The sequence below is a fragment of the Camponotus floridanus genome, unplaced genomic scaffold, assembly GCF_003227725.1.
Source record: "Camponotus floridanus strain SB8 unplaced genomic scaffold, Cflo_v7.5 scaffold56, whole genome shotgun sequence".
Lineage (NCBI taxonomy): Eukaryota > Metazoa > Arthropoda > Insecta > Hymenoptera > Formicidae > Camponotus > Camponotus floridanus.
In genome coordinates, this window is record NW_020229725.1 from 579,274 (window position 1) to 601,630 (window position 22,357).

The 22,357-nt window shown below is 31.9% G+C and overlaps 1 protein-coding gene across 9 annotated transcripts in view; it reads right to left on the bottom strand.

Annotated features, from left to right (window-relative positions):
- Positions 1-1,071: 1,071 nt before the first annotated feature.
- LOC105257490 (endophilin-A) overlaps positions 1,072-22,357 on the bottom strand; it is a 30,967-nt gene continuing 9,681 nt past the window's right edge. For 3 of the 9 annotated variants that reach the window (XM_011268143.3, XM_011268144.3, XM_011268137.3), the window contains 12 exons: positions 20,205-20,298; positions 10,856-10,924; positions 9,815-10,031; positions 9,220-9,353; positions 9,049-9,115; positions 5,983-6,054; positions 5,345-5,430; positions 5,182-5,285; positions 4,757-4,872; positions 3,800-3,892; positions 2,600-2,721; positions 1,072-2,237 (listed from right to left, as the gene is read on the bottom strand). In XM_011268143.3, coding sequence (XP_011266445.1) covers positions 2,118-2,237; positions 2,600-2,721; positions 3,800-3,892; positions 4,757-4,872; positions 5,182-5,285; positions 5,345-5,430; positions 5,983-6,054; positions 9,049-9,115; positions 9,220-9,353; positions 9,815-10,031; positions 10,856-10,924; positions 20,205-20,249 — 1,245 coding nt within the window. In that variant the 5' untranslated portion in view covers positions 20,250-20,298 and the 3' untranslated portion in view covers positions 1,072-2,117. Of the gene's footprint in view, positions 2,238-2,599; positions 2,722-3,799; positions 3,893-4,756; positions 4,873-5,181; positions 5,286-5,344; positions 5,446-5,982; positions 6,055-9,048; positions 9,116-9,219; positions 9,354-9,814; positions 10,032-10,855; positions 10,925-20,204; positions 20,299-22,357 lie in introns of all 9 variants that reach the window. The other 6 variants (XM_011268139.3, XM_011268141.3, XM_011268140.3 and 3 more) reach the window with 6 other exon arrangements.

The following is a 22,357-nucleotide window of genomic DNA, read 5'->3' on the forward strand; positions in this document are numbered from 1 at the left end:
GTATCTGTTATTTTTGAAGTGTACACATAAAAAAATTACAAATATATTTACATCCTGGAAAGAAATTGAAAATTCCTTTAAAACAAATATCACGCTAGCAAACAGAACTTGATGATGCAAAAAATATGATGAGGAAAAATTTCGGATGTGCTGAAAATTCAGTAAAATAAGATTCGATAAAAGAAGTTATAAATATTAATTAAAAATTATATTACTTGTTTAAAAAGACTAATTTTGCAGGGTTCCAAAACCATGTTGATGGTTTTGTTATTAGCGCTAGAAATAATTTTTTTATTTCACACATATAACTAAATATCTCGATCGCCAATATTTTTTCTGAAATTATTTTCAAATAAAAACTGATAGTAATATAATCACGTATGTGAATATAAAGGATAATTGACTTTTATATATACTTTACAATAAATAGATTTTCCATTAAATTTTGCTTTATCATCATCAGCATCGATCCGAAAGTTTCTCGACAATGAATAAATTATCAGAAATATGATCGAAAACAACAATCACACACACAATGTCAGGAATTATTTACAATAATCACACAGATAAATCGATAATGACTTCGTGGAAGAGATTCGCCGCCACATTTCGAGGTTCGCTTAAAGTAAATCCTAACTTCTAGCTAGTATCGTCTAGTAATTAAAAAAGAACGAAAGAAAATGGAGACAAGAGAAGATAAAGAAGGAACGGTGAATAGTCGAAGGAACGATGGATCGACTGAAGGAATGAAAACGAATCGCTATAACATTATCATTACGAATATATTATACGAGTAACGAGTTTGTTGCGCCGCGCGGACCAAACGCAAAATATGTGCCGCGAATTGACTAATTGAATTCTCATGAGAGGAAAATCATGCATTTGATTGTACAATAAGTGAGATTTATGAAGAAATTTATGCGATTTTTAATAGATTTTAAAATCTTTTATGTTACATGAAAGAAAAACAAACAAATTCCGAAGTAAGATTGCTCCAGCCGTTCAATTATGTAATAATTAAAAATATTAAATGTAATAATTACAATTAAAAATGTAATAATTAAAAATTCAGTTTAAAAACTAGCTGATGTTTTAGATAATCCATTTAATGTTTTTTACATGAAAAGTATAAACTATCTTCTTAGACTAAACGACATTGTTTGATTAAATTTTCTAATTCTAATTTAGCATTTTCAACTATGTTCCTTCAAATCCTATTTATAATATAGAGAAAAAATTTTAGAATTAACATCAATGGAGCAATGCTAAGTTTGAAATTTTTATCCGTCTTAGCGGAAAGTCCAATTCACTGGAGTAATCTCACCTGATCCGAAATTCATAATGTGCAACAGAAACGTATGCCTAGTCTTAGCTCATTATCGGAACGATAGAATATTTTCGGAATGATATTAATTGAATCTCAAAGAAATATATCGATAAAAATGACGCCCCGCTATAATTGATTCACATTACGCTCGATCTTTTTCTTTTGTGCACTCTGTGAAAATTCGAAAGCATCTCAACGAGGCGGAAGATAGATAATGTAGAAAAGAAGATGAAGAGAGAGCCGCCCTTGACAGTGAACTGCTATTGTAGGTAAATGTTCTGTGTGTCTATATAAGTTTTCATATGTGTGTGTGTGTGTGTATTTTAATATAGATTATTTGCATCTGTGTATGTATTTGTTGTGTAATTTGTATATAGGTATATAATACGTCTATAATGTATCTATGCACATTTTTTCTGGTTACGCATTTATGTTTATGTGTGTTTATGTATCTGCGCGCGCGAAGGTCCTTACGTCGATAAAATACACTATAACATTATATATGTACATTAACATGCGTAATAGAGGCTATTCTCGGGATCTGCGGAAAGGGGTCTCTCTGTGTAAGGGGTGCGAGGAAAAAATGCTAGAGAAATTTGTGTATCGCGTCTTGGACACAAGTTTGAAACCGCAACGTAAGTTAGATAAGATCGAGATAGATATAGTAGATAAGTTTTTGTCGAAGGGTTGTCTAGGTTTTAGGCTAGCTGGAGAGCAGAATAATCCTGTAGTGGTAGACGCTAGTGAACGAATATGCAGGGTCTTTGGTTTCGAGATGCGCGGCGTCCTCTTAGGGTAATGGCACTACGACCTGCACGTAAGTCACAGGGAAGTAACCAGTGCGGCCGTCCAGGCTGCCCTCGAACCAATTCTCGTCGATTTTCTGAGTCAAGGTGATCGTGTCGTTTTCCTGCAAAGAAAATATCGCGATCGTTAATGCAAGCAAGCGCTAATTATTCATCTCCGAAAAAAAGACAATAAGAATCCAGGAAAGAAATCTAAAAAGACGTCCAGCAAAAGAATGAAGAAAATTCAATCGAAATGTGTGAATCAAACTTATATTTATATTTTATCATATTTATGTTTATGAAATCAACTGAAGTAAATCAAATTGTGTCTAAAATGGATATTTTTTTCAAAATCATTTGAAAAATTGATATTTTGAAGGATATCACACATCTTTTAAACATCTTCTAGATATCTTTCCTTAAAAAAAAAAAAAGAACATTGACGTTGCTTGAGTACTTGGCGAATAATACGCGATTTTTTTACCTTGAATCCAAGTTCACCGGGATTTTCGGGTTCGAAGTCGTATAGGGCTGTGCAGCATGGCGTTCTCGGCTGTGTTATCGGCGTCCTCGCGGGCGATTTGCTCGGTGAGGGCAAGGGTGAAGCTGAAAATAGTCGGCACGAGTGTGCTAAAACTACCGAAAGCGCTGGGCTAATCTGACAGAAACTGACTGCGCGTCGTGTATCGCGATGCATTCAAACTACAACATTTAACAATCGGCGACCCGGTGGTCGCGCAAAAAACATCGTGCAATGATAACAGTGCGCGATGTCGCGATTTCTTTCTAAATGCAAAAATCAAAAATGCATTTACATTAGAATGCTCGAGAAAGTAAAAGTAAACTCCTCGAATAAAATCAATAACTTAACTCAAACCTGCGTGAGCTAATTGAAGCCTTTGCAGCAAGAAGGATACAATTTATCTACTTTTTTAAGTGCAATTAATATATTGTTTTCTAAAAATGCCTTAAGAAAAGATAGAATCTTTCAAAGTTTACTTACACTTTTAATATTAATAAATTATATTATATAATATAATTTATAATATAATTTATAATATAATTATATTATATATTATATTATATAATAAAAAATTACATTCTCATATTTTTTTGTGCAAAAATGCAAATTAAAATGCTATGATTCTGTAAGTTTTGATTGCATCCCTTTTGCATCGAAATATAAATTATTACATATTTATAAGAATTTATTGAAATAATTATTTTTATTGACATAATAAATTATATTACGTAAGAATTTTATTTATAATCGCTGCTTTCCTTCTTGTTGTAGTTTTTTTGATTACTTAAAAATTATTCAGCACTATTCTTTACTACGGCACAGGGTGGCAAGGCACTATCTGACAAACATGCATAGTGATTGATCATCGGCATCGTTATATAAGAAAGCGGTGGGTAATTTTATCGAAAGAAAAATGAAGGAGACATCAAGATTACAGTTGCACCAACAATCTTGATTATTGATTCTGATAACTAATATCGTGTTCCCAGAACATTGTTATCAGATAGAGAGCGAGAAACTTTAGGTAATTATGAGCGGCGTTAACCGTCCTTAATAACGTAACAGTTGATACAACCGCCCTCGAGCAACTCAGAGAAGGGTTCATTTGTTTGCCAAATAGAGAGAGAGAAAGAGAAAAGGAAACCCCCATGCAAAGTTTACCATTGGTAGATTGTGGCGGGTTTCCGGCCGGAAATAGCTCGAGCTGCGAGCGTTTCCCGTCCGCATGAATCGGAGAGCCGGCTTGACTTGCCCCTACATTGTGTCAGAAGGACAGACAGGTATGCCACATTATACACACAGCACAATCAAAGGAAGAATAATGTGATAATATGACAGTGTGACGGAAGTGCACGCGCACGTGTGTGTGTGTGTGTGTGTGTGTGTGTATTCCACGCATAATCACGGACATCGATCCTTAAAGGACCAAGTTTGATACGTCGACATTTAATTGACAGTATGATAAATATATCAATACACGGATATTCACTTTAGGATTAATCATCAATATATTCTCCCATTAAATAATCTTTAAATAAATCTTTTCGATTTATGTCATGTGTCTAAATTAATTTTAAAAAATAAGTAAGAAAATTCAATCTATATCTCAATTCCCTTAATTTGAAATATTCATTTTGATATATTAATAAATGGAAATATTAACAAGTGTGAAAAAAATTAAATTATTTCTCCTTTTTTTTATTTACATTAGCTCACATTAAATTAACCGTTCAATGAAAATTTGCATCTAGATTTAAATATCCATGAAAGATTGAGAATATAACGTTTTATTCATATCGGCAGGAAAAAAGACGAGATAAAATTTCAGAAGGTAAAATTAAATAAATCGTAAAATTAAATAATCGATATTTTGATAGGGGGCGGGTAATAAGTTTGTGCGTGAGATCAAAGCACAGAAAAAATTTAACATTGGATAGTTTCGCCGAAGGGGGAGGGATATAAGAGACAGATACAATATATCGGTTAATGTGGAACCACGTAAGGACACGTAAACGTCGGCATGACAGAGAAAAAGAGAGAATAAGGAACAGTTAGACACAGCCAGACCACCCGAGTGTCATCGCGCCGTGTGTGGAGTATCTGTGAAATGTGTTTTACCGTGAAGGGAGAAGTTCCCACCGTTCATGTGGTCCGACAATCCACCTTCCACGTGCAAATCTGCCAATGTCTTCGGCACAAATTCCAGCTTTGGTCGGTTCATCGCCTCATCTTTCCTAAGGAATTAGTAAAATTCATTCGTACACAATATCGTCTAAAAGAAAGCATAGTCATACATTCAAATTCTAAAAGAAAGAATAGTCATACATTCAAATACATTGATGGATAAAGTTACATTAAGACTTCTTTCGCGCATGAGAAATTTTCTTATCTATTTATAAAAAAAATGCACTGATATAAAATGCTGTTATTCAAGAAAATCCTAGCTCGTTGCGTCATAAAGTCAAAAAGAAAAAAAAATCATACATTGAGAATATACTTCTATGTCGTGGAATTCTGTACCGTGATTTGCATTGCAAACATACTTTTCGAAAAGCGTCTCCGTCAACCCTTTAAGTATCTCAGTACACTGTTGATGGTATTCGAGAAGAGCCTCGCTAAAGGTTGCCAATTGAGCGACTTGTTCGATCTGCAAAAGAACGATGTGAAAATCTTGGTCCGCACATATGCTTAACGACGACGACTTACATCGTTCTCCAGCAAATTGAACATGCCCATCTGCGCCAGATGAAGGCTCTCCGCGAACTTCTCCTCGGCCTGACGAATCTCGTCGTCTGAAACGTGAGAACCTGTTCGCAAACGGTTGCCCCGCCAACGGCATTAAAAAGGTTGCACTACTGGGGTTGCTTGTTTCCTAAATCTAAACACTTAAAATACAGCGCGGGAGAAACGATAAAAAAGCGTAATTAATTCTACGACTTCGCAAGCAATATATTTCTTGGTACTGTAAAAAAGCATGTTCTCAGTGTCATTGTAAATACTTGTGAAAATTATCATTCTTTAATATTGGCATAAGAACAACATAAAATCTAAAGGGCTAATTTTTTTTTAAACGAATCTTTTAAATAAACCTCCTAAAAATATCTAACGATATATTTTTCAGAGATATTTCTTTTAAAGATACATAAAAAAATATTCTAAATTTCAGACGTCTTTCTATCTTTTAGAAATTTCCAAAACTATTTTCGTCATTTGGAAACTTTCGTGGAATTTTACAAGCGACTATCAGTGGGAGGATGTATTGATCGACGATATATAATAATGGCAAAATTCCAAAAATACAGGATAACAACAAGCTCTTAAGAGCATAACGAAAGTCACCATACCAACATACGGCGACGAGGTGCTCGACCGCGCTGGGCTTCCGAAATGCGGACTGATGGACCTCTTCCCAGTCGCTAATTGTTAAGCCCAACGAAAAATAGGCACCAATCACACCAATTGTCAGTAAAAAGCGAAAATCATTCGAGGCAAATCATGATAACGTGAAAGACTCATGATAACAAAATGTATTAATGTAATTACTCATCAGACACAACTGTCATTCTAAACAAATTGAAAATTCGAAATAATTCGCAATCATTATTTTTTAGTTTCAATAAAAATCTAAGAAATTTCTTGTTATAAATGCATATATAATTCATATAAATATATAATATAAAATTAATATACAGGGTGTTCCAAAACTCATACTCAATCTTTCAAAGACAGAATCCTGGGATCATTTGGAGACGAGTTTTCCTCAGCGAAAATTTCGATGAAGGCCAACATTTTTTGCATGTTCCCAATTTTTGTCATCATATATCTTTGCAATTAAGCCTTAAATTAAAACTCAACTAAAGTAAACTCTATTTAAAATTAATCGAAGAATGTGGTTTTGTTAATATTTTATTTCTACAAAGCTTAGTTTACGAAAAACCTCTTATTTCCAATCACTTATAATTCGAAAATTATTAGTGCCTCGACATTTTCGTTGAGGAAAAATCGTCTTCAGATGATCCCAGGAATCTGTCTTTGAAAGATTGATTATGAGTTTTGGAACATCCTGTATATGTAAGTTTATTAAATTAATATTTATGTAAAGTTACATAAAAATACGGACAAAAAAATCTTTCCTCCTCATATATTAAATTAAAATACTACAAATTTATTCCGCGTATTTATAAATAGCTTACTTACTAAAACAGTAAGTGAATTGATCATATGAAAATTAATTCCTGATGCATATAAAGTGGATACACTAGAGAAAAGCATTCGCATTCCCTTCGCTCTACTTGTAAATTCACAATATGATGCTGATTTATTATTCTATTCGTACGTACTCATGCAGCGCAGCGTGCGAGTAAGAGATCTTTTTCTATCACAAAAACAAGAATTGTATCATTTTAATCTATTCATGCAACGATTTCATCTTAATGACGCTATTATGAAAGAGCGAATCATGTATGAGACACGATTTTAGCTTTTTATTTTAGCTGTGCATGCCGACAGTGAAAAACAAAGCTTCTTAAAAAATCCATCAAGTTGCTTCGCTGGAAAAATATAAGCGAAGTAAAATCGAAATAAAAATTGTATAAAACTTGGAAAGAAGAGACAAGGTAATAGCCAAAGCGTTAAATCGTTTACCTGACACAATGTAATAATAGTTAATGATAAAATTCGCAAAACTAATAATAAGTTAGTATTAATCGAGATTTAAATTATGTTACAATAAAAAAAGATATGTTACATTAACGAAACTGACAAAACAATAATAAACTAACTTTTATTCTTGTATCTTTTTTCAAAAGATTTCGTTAAATTTTATTTATATAAAGAAAGAAATTCTGATAATAAATTTAAAAAAAAATCGTTATTTAAGGATGTTTTGTAAATATATATTTTCAAAATATTGAGAATTTAATGAAAATTGTACAGAATTTAATGAAAATTGTACAGAATGTCCTTACATATGTTTAGAATCTTCAGTACCATTTTTAAATCGATTCACTAAAGCGTTCACAAGTCATAAGGATTTTAATTTGCACCGAATTAACATGTGTTCTTTTGGGAAACGTATAACCATGTTGATTCAAATGACAAAAACACATGGAAATAATATTCAGAATTTTTAAAATTTTAAAATTTGCAAAAGTTTAGATACAGAGAAAATATTTGGTCAAATAATATTATACAAGTACTAACTGGTTAAGAAAAATACGAATTCTAATTGATCAAAAATTTTTTAAAAATCACGAAATCATATTTCAAAGTATTCTTTAATATAAATAGGTATTAATTTCCAAGAAAATGTATAAATTTGTATATACGTTTTATTATCAATATTACGTCAAACCGATAATCACAGTTATTTTTTAATAATAATTTCAAAACGAGCAAGTAAATCGTTTTAAAACTTTGTGGGAACATTTTTACATGTATGAAGAATATAATATTACAAAATGAAATTTTTATCATTGTTTTTTTTATAGTTTGTGAATAATTATCTGTCTCTTGAACGTTTACATAAGGTCCTACGTTAAAATCGCAAAATTCAAAAATTAATAACTTTTAAAGGAGTAAGTAAAAAAATTTGAAATAATTCATGACGATTTAGAATGTTATTAGTATATTATTAGTATATTAAGAGTAAGTTATTAGTATATTAAGAATGTTAAATTAAAAATTCACGGCGATCTCATTGATTGTAATATATCTCCAATATATCCTTAACAAAATTCGGAATATATTTCAACAAAAACGCAATAAAGATTAAAAAATACATCTCTGTACTGTAGCTAAGAATCAAATTGTAATATTCCACACAATTTCTTATTCTCTCAAAATACACCATACAAGTGGATATATTCATCAATATTGATTTTCAGCTACTTTTTGCTGGGATTGTACATACAAAACATCCTTAAAGACACATTTTTGCGACTATAACTTATAATCGTTTCTTATAATCGTTCTCGGTGCTTCATTCGCATCACAATCTCGAAAAAAAGGGGACGATTTCGCAACCGTGGCATTTTTTCCTATCGGAGGTGTATATTTTCCGCTTGCAGAGGAGAGGTCATGAGACTTTTATCTCCGTGAAAATGACGGTTTTGCAGTTTTGACCCCTCGACATCGAAGAGCCTTGCTGTAATGTCATTTTCTTTTACGACATCGCTATCACGAGAGATCACGATCGTGCGGTTCTGGCTCCTCTCCGTTAGAGGTGCAATCTTCCATCGTGTCGCGTTATTATGCGCATTACTGTTCCCTCGTCGTCGTGGTTTTTATTTCAATTCTTCAAATTGCGAGCGACGAGACGCAAGGACACGCGCGACGCCGCTCGCTGAATAAATCAATAAAGAGCGCGAGAGAACGAGAGCACACATGCAGAGAGGAGAACTTTAACGTACCTTTCGCCTGGCGTCTTCGCTTGCAATCAAAGTCCAACCTACGGCCTTGCAGTTTCTTCCGGTGGTGCTGGAAACAACAAATCAGTGAGGATCGAACGTATTTCGCGTCAGAACCGAAAGCGCGAAACGCGGTGATTTCTCTAGAGCGCACAACTTTTCTAATAACCGTACCATCACTTCTTTGAGATCCTTGGTTTGCAGATGGTGTAGCGGCTCGAGGAAGTTCTGCTTGATGTTATCATCCAACGAATATTTCACGTCCGCCATCTGCTTCATGGCCTCGCCCATTTCAATGAGAGCCTGGGCTGGATTGATAGGAGTGCAAAATAAGGTGATGTTTAGACAATCGAGTGATCATTCCGCCTCTTTACCAGACGTATTTCGCGTCAAACGTCAATAAATTTCGATGGGAAAACGATACAACTCGAAAAACCATTTTTATTGTTTAAAATAATTATTCAACTTGATTTTCAAAAATGTCGGATAAAAAATTGTCGAAGAAACAAGTTGTTGAAAAAAAAAAAGAATATTTTTTCTCGTGACAGAGAAAATACATTTTCGAATGAAATATATGAAAATAATTTTAGTTTTACGAGTAGAAATAACAGTAACATAGCTGACATAAGAATACTCTTAGAGAAAACACGACTCGTATACAGAAATATTTTATTCTCTAGCGGAGATTTTTATTTTAAAGAGAGAGAGAGAGAGCTGCGGATCGTCTGTTTTCCTCGACACGATTGTGTCGGAATGAAATCGTATGTACCGAAAATGCTGTCCTCGCCCATTTTCTTGCCGTACATTAACATGCAATCGCCGAGTACACCTTCCGGCTGAGGGTAGGTGGAGGCCTTTGCCTGACCGCTGAGCTTGCTGATGCCCTTGACCGCTGCCATCTTCGCCCTCGCCGTTGGATTCGGCTGAAGGAACTCCTTCGTTTTCATCTGCAGCTCCTCCACGAGCTCATACGTGACGTCTGTTTTCTGCGTACGTGATATTTTTATGTGGAGTTTTTCTGTCTCTTGCATTGATTCGCATTGACGAGAATATCAAGAAATTCTTTTTAAGACTCGAGGGTATTATATTCACGATCCGTATATAAGAGATGGATTATCGATTCCAGCGAGTAAAGCGAGGCATTCGAGATATTATTTTCTGGAAGTAATATCTGCACAATTTCGCATAAGGCAATTGTAACCTGAACTATCCTCTTGTTTTACAATCGTGTTTCTTGGTACATTCAACATGGGTAAAATCTAATCGCTTTATTTTTGACAGATCAAACATTGGCCTGAATCTTCGTCTTGTAATTTGTAAGAAGAGAGAAATCTTTACCATGGATTTCTATTTATCTCAAACTATAATTGACATAGATTTATATGAAAACAATTAGTATTATGAAATTTCATGCATTCAAAATCGTAGAATTAAGCAATTTCACAAGAAATTGACAAAGCGTTTTCGAGAAAATTGTTCACCAGTTTTATAATAAATCAAAATGATTATTATATTAAACATAAATCGATCGAAAGAAGGCGATAAAGTGCTTTTCTAACTTCGTATTTCGTATGGAAGCGTTAAGAAGGTCCTCTGAAAGTCCTCTAAATGATTGATAGGACCACCGGCAAAGCTAAGAGAAGCCGGGTAAATCTTTGAAATTCAGTAATAATGCTTCCATATAGAATGTGCAAGTCATCTCTTTCTTGACGGCCTCACAAAGGAATCGTGCAAAAATATGGAAGGCGTTCTTCTTCACTTAACACACATATACACACGCATAGAAAGTGCGCGGAAATACACTACTCACCCTCTCCATATCCACAAAATCAACGTCAAGCTTTGTTCCCTCTGCTCCGCCCATCTTTTCCGTCATGTACTGCAAGAGAAATTCGTTATTCTTAGCCTAAAATCCACTGCAACCAAATGAACAACACATTTCATCGATTTTAGGGATCTCTTAATCCGACGTCATAAGATTAAGGGAAACTCATACTTGTCAAAATTTAACTTAGTTCAATTTGTCAAAACTTCCTTACTTAATTCTTAATGTCGACGAACAATCGAGTCAAATAACAGTCGAGTAAAATATAATATATCACAAATATCGACATAAAGTTTATCTTTTATTTCGCATCTTGTCAAGTAACTGATGAGCATAAAATAATAATTTTTAAATTTAATATTTATACTGGATCTAATTATAAATATGAAAATTGTAATTTTAACAAGAACTTGAAGACCGAAGAATCTGGATATAAGCAAATTAAAGTAAAAAGTTATTAGTCAAAAGGTGAAGTCAAAAATTCTAGATACATAAAGATTTTCAAAATAGATCATTTAAGATTTCGAGGAGATTTTCGAGGATTTTTAAAAAAATGTAAAAATCATATTGTTAAAATATATCAAATTTTTGAAAATAGAAGGCTAGTATATTTTAGCGTATATTCAGAAAGACATAAATCTTAAGATTTCAGACAGGTATTTCACGCTCGTGCGATCATCTCATGCAACAGGATCGTTCACGGAAATCTTCCTGAACAACATAAATCGTTATGAATACCCTTTGCTAGTCTATAATATTGTGGTGGGCCGCGTAGATTGAACGAGGTCGACTAATTGCTCATAAGTTTGGATTATCCTGAAAAACAGTGGAGATTTTCTCGAACAACAGGATATTTCCAAGGGTAAAGTCAGAGGTTAAAGCTTTGAAGAATATCGTGGGTAGAAAAAGAGAGAGAGAGAGAGAGAGAGAGAGAAAGCAAGGAAGGTTAAAGGCAAAGAAAATATCAATGATAAGAAAAAGATTGTTTCTTCTTGAATCAATACCAACAATTTTAATCAATCATCATATTGTTTATTGTCTCCAATATGAGAAAATATATACATCCTATTAAAATTCAAGAAATTGAATTGATCAGATCGTTTAACATGAAAAACTCACGACGATTATGCAATTTTTATTAAACAAATTTCAAGCTTCAAAACTCTAAATTTCAGTAAATCTCATGGATTTTATTTCATGGAGTAATCAAATTACTTAAATAGCAGTATATAAAATAATAAATGAAAATTCTCTCTCAATTCTGAGTTTTGTTCCGAATTACAGATCATTTAAAATAGACTATCAAGTTCAAAATTAATTAAACTAAAATTAATGATTTCCATTTTGTATTTTTTTCATAACGCAAACAATGAAAGAAAATTAAATAAATCAAAGTTAGCATGAATTATTGTCAACGCTAGTAATCCTAAGTTTTCCTAAAGTAAAGTACATTTTGCAAACATAATTTGATTTCGTTCATATAAATTCGGATACTTATTTCGCTGAGCATTATCAGAACTTGCGATAATCGGCAAAATGTTTGCGGCATTGCATTTTTTTTATTAAACAAAAAATCGACTCTCTCGATGAACAAGTATAATTTAGTAATTTCGTATAATTTATTTTCGTTATGGGCGATTCATCCCATGGAAGAAGAGGGGAGAAAACTATTATAGATAGTATTGTACGTGGTTAATCGCGCTAAGCAGGAGCTTCGCGAACGGAATAGCTCACAAAAGACGGAGACAGGGAGGGAAAAAGACCATGACCCATATTTAACGATGACCCATTTGCAGAGGTGCGTACAAGGACATAGCCGTCATCCTAGAGTAAATTTGACCCACATCGAGACATTTGCAATGTCGCACGTTTTACCTCTCACGCTTCCGGCGATTTAAATCGACCTTACAATGTCAGCATAATAAAAATGAAAATTAGAAAATGTATGGAAATCAGATAAAAGTTAATGTGTATTTCATACATGAGACATGACATGTAAAAAGAAAACTTATATGATAGCCTGTAATATTATATTCCCAAGTTAGATTAATTAATTAAATTCTCTCTAAAAATAAATTTCTCTTTCTCTCTTTTTCTTTCAATTTTTAAAAAGAAATTTATAAAAATATATACTCCATGATTATACATTAATATCATGAAAAGAATGTAAATAATAAACACGAGAAAATGATTTATATAAATTACTTAACTCTTTATTTTGTTCCGGAGAAGAAATCAAGAGTTGGAAGATTTTAAAATTTAATTAATTACAAATTACTATCCGAACTTTCTATTAAAAATGATCCTTATTCAATTATATAAATATATGTCGATTATATAAAATATAATTGAAAAAATGTCACGCATATCACTGGAATTCGAAAGCAATGGTATTTCTAGTCGATTTATAATTCGTGCAGCGAATGGAACTCGATCGGTTCGAATAAAAGCTTGAATTTTAACACCGGTAGTAAAATTACAACGTGTATCGTGAAGCTTTTGACACACATTCGGACTCGCGCATCGCTCTTTCGGCTTTAAACGACCTTTAAAGAAAGGCATCCACATCATGGATCCGATACGATTACCGATCCAAATAAGGATTAATTACTCCGCACAACGCGCGGGCACAATTCGCGCTGAAATGTAACCTTTGAACCCGAATTACAATACACAGCCACCGATGGAATACTAAAATAGTTTTAATCGGCGTCAAATTCCGCAGGCGTATGCGTTTGCTCCCGCGATATCAAGTTGAGATTGAAATTCACAAATTGGTACATCCACGCAAATTGTATACGTGGTACAAAAAAAATAATCAAAGTAAATCTGATCTAGAAACGAGAGAACAATATTTGAAATTAATAAAAATATTATTAAATGTCTATTAAACGAGAAAAAAAGATTTGTGCAATAAAACTGCAATATTTATTCTGTGGAAGTTTTATATTATTTTAGACGGAAATTTTGTATTATTTCATCTGTCTATTTATGTCTTAAAATATGTAATAACAGTATCAATAAATAATTTATAAAAGTATCATATCAAAATGCTTGCGCGATCTCTTATTATATTTTTTATTGTCTTATTTTATGATATATTTGTAATTTTACGATTACACAATTCTTCCTATATATATGTAATAATATAAGGGCGTTTGCAATTTCAATTAAAAAATATTTTTCCGTAAAATTATATTTTTTGATAAATGTCAAATTCATGTTTGTTTATATGTGCACTTGTTACACAAGCAGTTGTATTTCTTATTACTAATACAATCATTCGAAAACATGCATAAGTCTTGTTTCTATCAAGAACTGAGAAAGATGTTCCGTTAAGTGTATCCTCGTGTGTACATAAGGAGAATCGAATTAAGTTTCAGGGAGACACGAGGACGCGTATTTTCGAAGCCTCGCACACGATCGATCCGCCTCTAATATCATCGGCAAGTTCACGACATCGAGAAAGCAGCGTCGTAAAAATATCCGTTCGCCATCGTCCCGATATCGATAATGACAAACGGAACATCCGCGATATTGCGAGGTTCGACCTGACAGCATAACATGTGGCATCGGCTACGATGCACTTATTGTTAGATAACTACTCTATAGAGTTAGATACTACTCTACATCCGATCATACATTTATACACACGTGCACATACACAGTGTGTATTGTACACACCTACACACGTGTGTGGGTGTATATATCGTGGCAAATATAATTAGGCTGCGGAAAGTAAAGTAGTTACGTGCGTATATTTGCGTGTGTGTGCGTTCGACTCCGAGTTTCCTAACACACTCGATGAGATAGACACGCAATTTTCACTGAGACGCAGTATGTTACATAGAGACGTTATTTACGTGTGCACTAATGGTGAACTACCTCTTTGTATGGGATATATATTACAATGGTAGGCGGAAATAAATCGCTCTTATAAATCGTAGTAAGCCACGAAGCGTGCTTATAGATTGTCAGAAAATTTGTAAATACTAGAATATAAATATAATCACGATTAAAGTGTGCTTACAAATTGTTAGAAAATTTTTAAATACTAGAATATCAATATTTAAATGTAATTATGATTAAACTATATCATTGTGTTCCCCTGAATTATTGATTTCGTATTTTTATAATTCTTTTGTATTTTAAAGAGTAAAATAAAATATAAAAATTATACAATTTATATTACTATATTAAAGTAAAGTTATGTTAATCAAAGTTTTGATTATTTTAACGTAAAATGTTGAATATATTTAAATTTACTAGGTAAAATAAATTTCTAAATTAATGTATGCATGCTTAAACTATAATTATATAATTATATAAATATTATTATAATAAAGTAACTTAATGCATATATTAATTAACAACAACAAAGAAATAATTACAAAATATAATTTATAATATAAACTAATAAATATTTTACAAAACTATCAAATTAATGTCACGTAATATAAAATGGCAAATGAAAAATAATTTCCATGCAATAAGATTTCGTGAATATTCATTTAACTTTTTCATTGGAAAGAAATCTTAATTACCACACATTATAAAAAAAAACATTATAAATACTAGAATATCAAAATACTAGAATATAAATACTAGAATATCAATATAAAAAAAACATTATAAATATTAGAAGATCAATATTTAAACATAATTATGATTAAACTATATCATTGTGTTCCCCTGAATTATTGATTTTGTATTTTCACAATTCTTTTGTATTTTAAAGAGTAAAATAAAATATAAAAGTTATAAAATTTATATTACTATATTAAAGTAAAGTTATGTTCATCAAAGTTTTGATTATTTTAAAATGTTGAAAAAATTTACTGGGTAAAATAAATTTCTAAATTAATATGCATGCTTAAACTATTATCATAAAGTAACTTAATGCATATATTAATTAAAAACGACAAAGAAATAATTACAAAATATAATTTTTAATATAAACTAATAAATATTTTACAAATTAATGTCACATAATATAAAATGGCAAATGAAAAATAATTTCCATGCAATAAGATTTCATGAATATTCATTTAACTTTTTCATTGGAAAAAAATCTTAATTACCACACATTATAAAAAAAAACATTATAAATACTAGAATATCAAAATACTAAAATATATATAAATACTAGAATATCAATAAAAAAAACATTATAAATACTAGAAGATCAATATTTAAACATAATTATGATTAAACTATATTATTGTGTTCCCCTGAATTATTGATTTCATATTTTCACAATTCTTTTGTATTTTAAAGAGTAAAATAAAATATAAAAATTATAAAATTTATATTACTATATTAAAGTAAAGTTATGTTCATCAAAGTTTTGATTATTTTAACGTAAAATGTTGAATAAATTTACTGGGTAAAATAAATTTCTAAATCAATATGCATGCTTAAACTATTATCATATTGTAACTTAATGCATATATTAATTAAAAACGACAAAGAAATAATTACAAAATATCATTTATAATATAAACTAATAAATATTTTACAAATTAATAAATATTTTACAAATTAATGTCACATAACATAAAATGGCAAATGAAAAATAATTTCCATGCAATAAGATTTCATGAATATTCATTTAACTTTTTCATTGGAAAGAAATCTTAATTACCACACATTATAAAGCGTAATGCGGAATTTTTCATAAAATCGCTCTGCAAGAATATTTTGAGTGCGCGAATATGTTTTCGCACGTTAACACGGCGTTTCTCGCTCGCTATAAGGATCCCGAGCGCAATTAGGGAAGCAAAGGTCAGGAGCTACGGGCTACCATCATCGCGCATCGTCGAGGATTTTGGTGGAGCGTGCATTGTGCGGTCCCCGAGAAGTTACCCCGAGACCGCGCACGATCGATAGTTTAAAATTGCTCGTTACACAATCGCCGCAAGCTCCCGCGCGCAATAATTCGCATTGTTTGACAAGCCGTCCGTTGCTCGCTCGCTCGATCGAACCTTTGCGACTCGCGCGACGAGCTCCGAGAGGCGACACGGCTTCGCATTTGGCATTTGCAGCGACCTGCTGCACGGTATAATTAAGGCCAGGATAACATCCCGCCAACGCGCCAAGTCGCCGACAGGACGTATACTCTTATTGCGACTTGTATTAAGAACTCGGACTTTGTAGATTTTTCCCATAGCAGAGTAAAAAAAACATTATTTCTCTATTCTACTTCTGTATTAAAATATGAAATGTCTCAAGAATGATATATTTTTGAGAACTTTTCTAAAGAAATGTGCTTCCTTTTCAAGAAAGAATACAATAGTATCCGTTTATATCTTATACATGTATATCTTCTATGTATATATATGAATCAGAAAAATCAGAAAAATAGATATAATATATAAATATATAATAGATATAGAGTATAAATAAAAAATTAATTAATTGAATTTTCAAGAAAGAATACAATAGTATCCGTTTTTCTTATTTATATGTATATCTTCTATATATATATATATATATATATATATATATATATATATATAAATCAGAAAAATCAGAAAAATAGATATAATATATAAATATATAATAGATATAGAATATAAATAAAAAATTAATTAATTGAATTTTCAAGAAAGAATACAATAGTATCCGTTTATATCTTATTTATATGTATATCTTCTATGTATATATATGAATCAGAAAAATCAGAAAAATAGATATAATATATAAATATATAATAGATATAGAGTATAAATAAAAAATTAATTAATTGAAAAATGATATAATTCTTACGTTTGCATACAGTTATTTCTTAAATCATGTAATACTAGTGTAATAATCAGAATGAAAACATGTATATCAATAATTATTATCAGCATATCATCTTAACGAAAAAAAAAATCTGCGCGTTTTAATGCAAATACTTTATCTGTAATTATGAGTAGCGCATATGGAAATACGTAATTGCAGCAATGTGCAGTATATGCGTCATATATACAGGATTTCACGACACGTAAGCGTTTGTTTAATGTGAAACAAAATCTCACGTCAGTATTAACATTTCGTCATCAAGTTTCCATTCAATCCATTCAATATTTAAAGGATATATTTAATATATTTGTTGAGCGAGATACGTCTTTATCATGTTGTACAGATTTTCATTATGCCAAAGATAAATATTAATATGCGAAATTAATAAAAAGATATTAAAAGTTAAAAATCAAGCGAGTATAATAAGAGAATATGTGTTGTATAATTATAAAATATTATTCTATAACCAGCAGATTTTCTCTGATAAATTATTTTTAAATAAAAATTGTGCGAGAATTCCTATACTATACATGAAACAAGATTGTAATATGTACGGATGAAAAATCTGAAAAGTATAAAAAATGTCGAAAATAGAAATAGTATTCAAATATTAGTTTAAATAGATAAATAAAATTCTGATTTTATATTTATTATTATATATTTATATTTTATATAAAATATGAATTATTTATTAAATGTACATATTTATAATAATAATAATATTTTGTTTTTAATATGAAATAAATCAAGTAAAAAATGAAATTCCTTGATTTTTGCACAAAATGATATTTTTGCAGACATTTAAATATTAGCTTAAAAAGAATATAATATTTGCCCATTATTTACCTTTTTAATATATAATAGGCAAATATATATTATTTTATCCTATCTAAACGAATATTTAAATTGTGGGCAATTTTTACTATGATCTAAATGTGACTCTTCATACTTTTCAGAATTTTAAAAATAGTATTTACCACAATTTCATTTCATTAATATGAAGTATTACTGCCGATATCTTTTGAGCATGTTTCTCTCAATTAACAATTAGCCGTTAATTAGTCACGGTTGTTGCAACTAAACCTCAGTATTAAGAGCGGTAGCAACCATGTCCCTCCGCTCGTCATTCCAAGATTAAACATGGTAGGATGATAATACTGTAGCTGTGTGCGACTGATACGAAAATTCTACACATGTGGCATGTTGGTCCAAATGATAATTGACATCGACAAACTGTCAGAGAAAGAGGACTTAGCTTTCATCTGAATAATGGATGCTCGATGGAATGGAATTATAAAAATTGTTTAAAATATGCATCACGGTTTCCACATTTGAGCACAGAATAGACACTATATCATCATCTATTGAGAAGAATATCCCTTTGTATTATCGTGTAAAATAGTTTTACGATGTATTACGGTATTTCTCGGAGATTCTCGCGTATTTTATACGTTCCGCAGTCTCTTAGATTTTGTCGGATTCTGGCATTTTGGAGAATTTCTCGCGGAATTTCTCGATAATAAAAATTCTCGTGCGTATATCGGGAATCTTGGCAATGCCAGGAGGATGATATTGATTTCGCGACACGGAGATAATAATTAACCCGCGTCTAATGCTGTTTCGCTTGTTTTCGCAATTGCATTAAATATTCTGATGGCCTCGGAGAATCTAACCGCATCACACTGGAACATCGAGAATTTCCCGGGGACGCGTAATCATATTAAGACGCCACGCATTTGTGCGGGAACGAAATGACTGACGACCGCGAAAGTTCGGGTCGCCGCTAGATTAAGTAGCAATGCCGGTAATTGGCGTAATGCAGCCCGACCTACGGGAATATGTATCACCTTAATGTGGACAATTAAACTTTCAAACGATGTTTCGCGCACGATATCGAATCGCTGGCGATGACTCCTTTCCCTTAATGTTCCTAAGAACTAAATCAATAACGTATAGACGCGCGTAAGGCATCTCGTGATTTAATTATAGCAATTAAATCGCGAAGGAAGACTCGAATCTCAATCACGCGGATTTTTGTTCTCAGAATTTTTCGATAAAAAGAAGTAATCTAGATTTAAGCGGAATAATTCCACCAATTGATATCTAATTTCTTATTATTTTTAATATACTTCTATTCTTATTATTCTATTCTTATTATTTTTAATATATTTTTAAAATAATATTTTTTTTAATATTCTTTTAAATATTTTTAATAAAATGTTTTAATATTAAATATGATGTGAATGAAATGATTGAGTCTCAGGTATCTTATCCACTTCTCAATCGTGCAAACAAACTATTCCATGTGGAAATTGTATTAAAGAAAAGAATAAAAATGAAAATATATAATAAAATATATAATAAAATATAATAAAATAAAAATAAATAAAATAATAAGAATAAAAAATAATAATAAAAAATAATAATAAATAAGAAATACTCAATATCAATTGGTGGAATTATTCCGCTGTCTCTTATTTCTTTTAATGCACACACGAGGCTTCATCATCAAGTTTCCGTGAAGTAAGACGGTAAGAGAGGTACTTACCTGATTCGCCTTGTTGATCTGCTTCTTGAGCCCGGCGAACGCCATGGTGCTGTCGTGTCGTTGCTTCCTTGAATCACGCGCAAATTGTCTCTGACTGCAACAGAAACGGAAACGGGGACTGTCAAACAGAGCTGGAAAGTAAACTCGAGGGAAAAGCGACTCGCGGAGAGAGCAAACGCGTCGGAAAATAGGACGAAAGAAGAGCGAATTTATGATCGCGCCGGCTGTTGGCCACTCGCCAACGGCAAACGGGATGATTTTCAATGCTATCGATCGTATGTATATTGCCGTATGTATATTTTCCAGCATCGTGACTCGTTGCTGATGTAATACCGGGTGGCGTATCGCTTCGCGTGTGGCTCGCGAAGATCGGTGCCGCGGTCGCAGGCTCCTCGCGTGTACCATGGTGATCTCACACGAGTGAAAACGCAATCATGCCGACCCGACCTCTTAACAGGCTCTAATGAGTACAAATAATGTGTGCTTTTAACGACACACGGCGTGCATCGACAGGCGACGTGCTCTTTGGGCGACCTTAAAAGTATATCGACATGAGAAATATTGAGACATTTAACACGAGAAGAGAGATTTTACGAGTAACATTGCCAAGTATTATATGTATATACGTACAAAATTTAACTGGCTCTCTCCTCTTTTAACGAGGCCAGAGGATTAATGCGTTATAGATTCATAAAGCTTAACTATTCGTTGAGATTTTCTCTATTATTCTACAACCGATCGATGTTTATTCATACAAAAAAACACGTGATATAAATATTTTTATATGAATAACTGCACTTATTTCCCATAAAAACCCGAAATGTTATAATATAATAAAGAAGCATACATATTTTTAAAATTTCTTAACAATTGTATAAATCCATGAAATGTTTTAAAAATGAAACAAAAGGAGGATTTGTCGATCTATATTTTGTACTGTCGCGGCAAACATTGTTGATTACTATTTTAACAACAAAAAAGATAAAAATAATGTCATAAAGATATTAATTTTATTTGCTAAAAATAATTCTACTGAATTTGCAGAAAAAAAGATACGTACACATATGCATATAACATTGTTTCCTTGCAACGTAAAAATTTTTGCCAACAAAGAGAATTTGGAATATTCCGCTTCAGCGGCAGATTAAATTTGCTTCAGCAGTAAATTGATATTTTTTAAACAAACTTACTCTCACGCAAAGAAAACTCTTTCAGACAACAAGTATTTTATTGTATAATATCAAACAATTCGTTACAATAGCGAAGTTTCGCATCAAATATGCAATATCAGCGGTTTTGCCGCGATAACAAAAATCTGTCTTCCCATAGCGAATTATTGCAGTCTCTCAATAAAGGTAATATTGCACATCATTGAATTCACATGGAGATGTACTAAGTATGGTACAAAAGTTCTATTCACAAAATCTGCAAATGATGAATCTGTGAGAGCGAACTTGCTCCATTAACAGCGAGCGACGTTTCTCACTGACGGTTGCCTCGTGCATGAATTTCATGAATCGAGATAAATGTTTAATGGAGGAGTTTTAGCAAAACAAGCGTACGATATCTCTGAGTGACAAGTCCACAACAAATTTCAATAAAGCCAACGCTACGCTGCTCGCATTTGTCACGCCAAACGCGTCCAATATATTATGTCGAGCTAAAACAATCTGCCATAATGAACATCCATTTTTTAAAAATATCTAGAGCTACAAAGAAGCAAATTGGAATAGATTCGTAACACATATATGACAATTATAAACAATAATAATAATATAAAAAATAAATTTAATAAAATAAATTTGATTAAAATAGTAACGCGATGCTTTCATTTCGGATAAGTTGGCGCAAATTTCAAGAATAAATTTCAAGCACATGTCAAAAGCATTCTAAGCTAGCGCGAAAAACCTACAATTGATGCGAGCAATCGACAAGTTCGTTAAGGTCGCGGGAATTAAACACGATTAATTAATTAATTAATTAGATAAAATTTACCGAAGAGGGTCAAGAAAAATTCCGCGAATTACATCTTGCACTCTGAAAATCGTACAAAATCACCGATCGATTTTCCTTCTTTACATGAATCATAAAATCGAAGTATTTGTTGACGAGCCGGCTGAGAAATTTGCAAACAAGCGCTCTTATTAACGAAT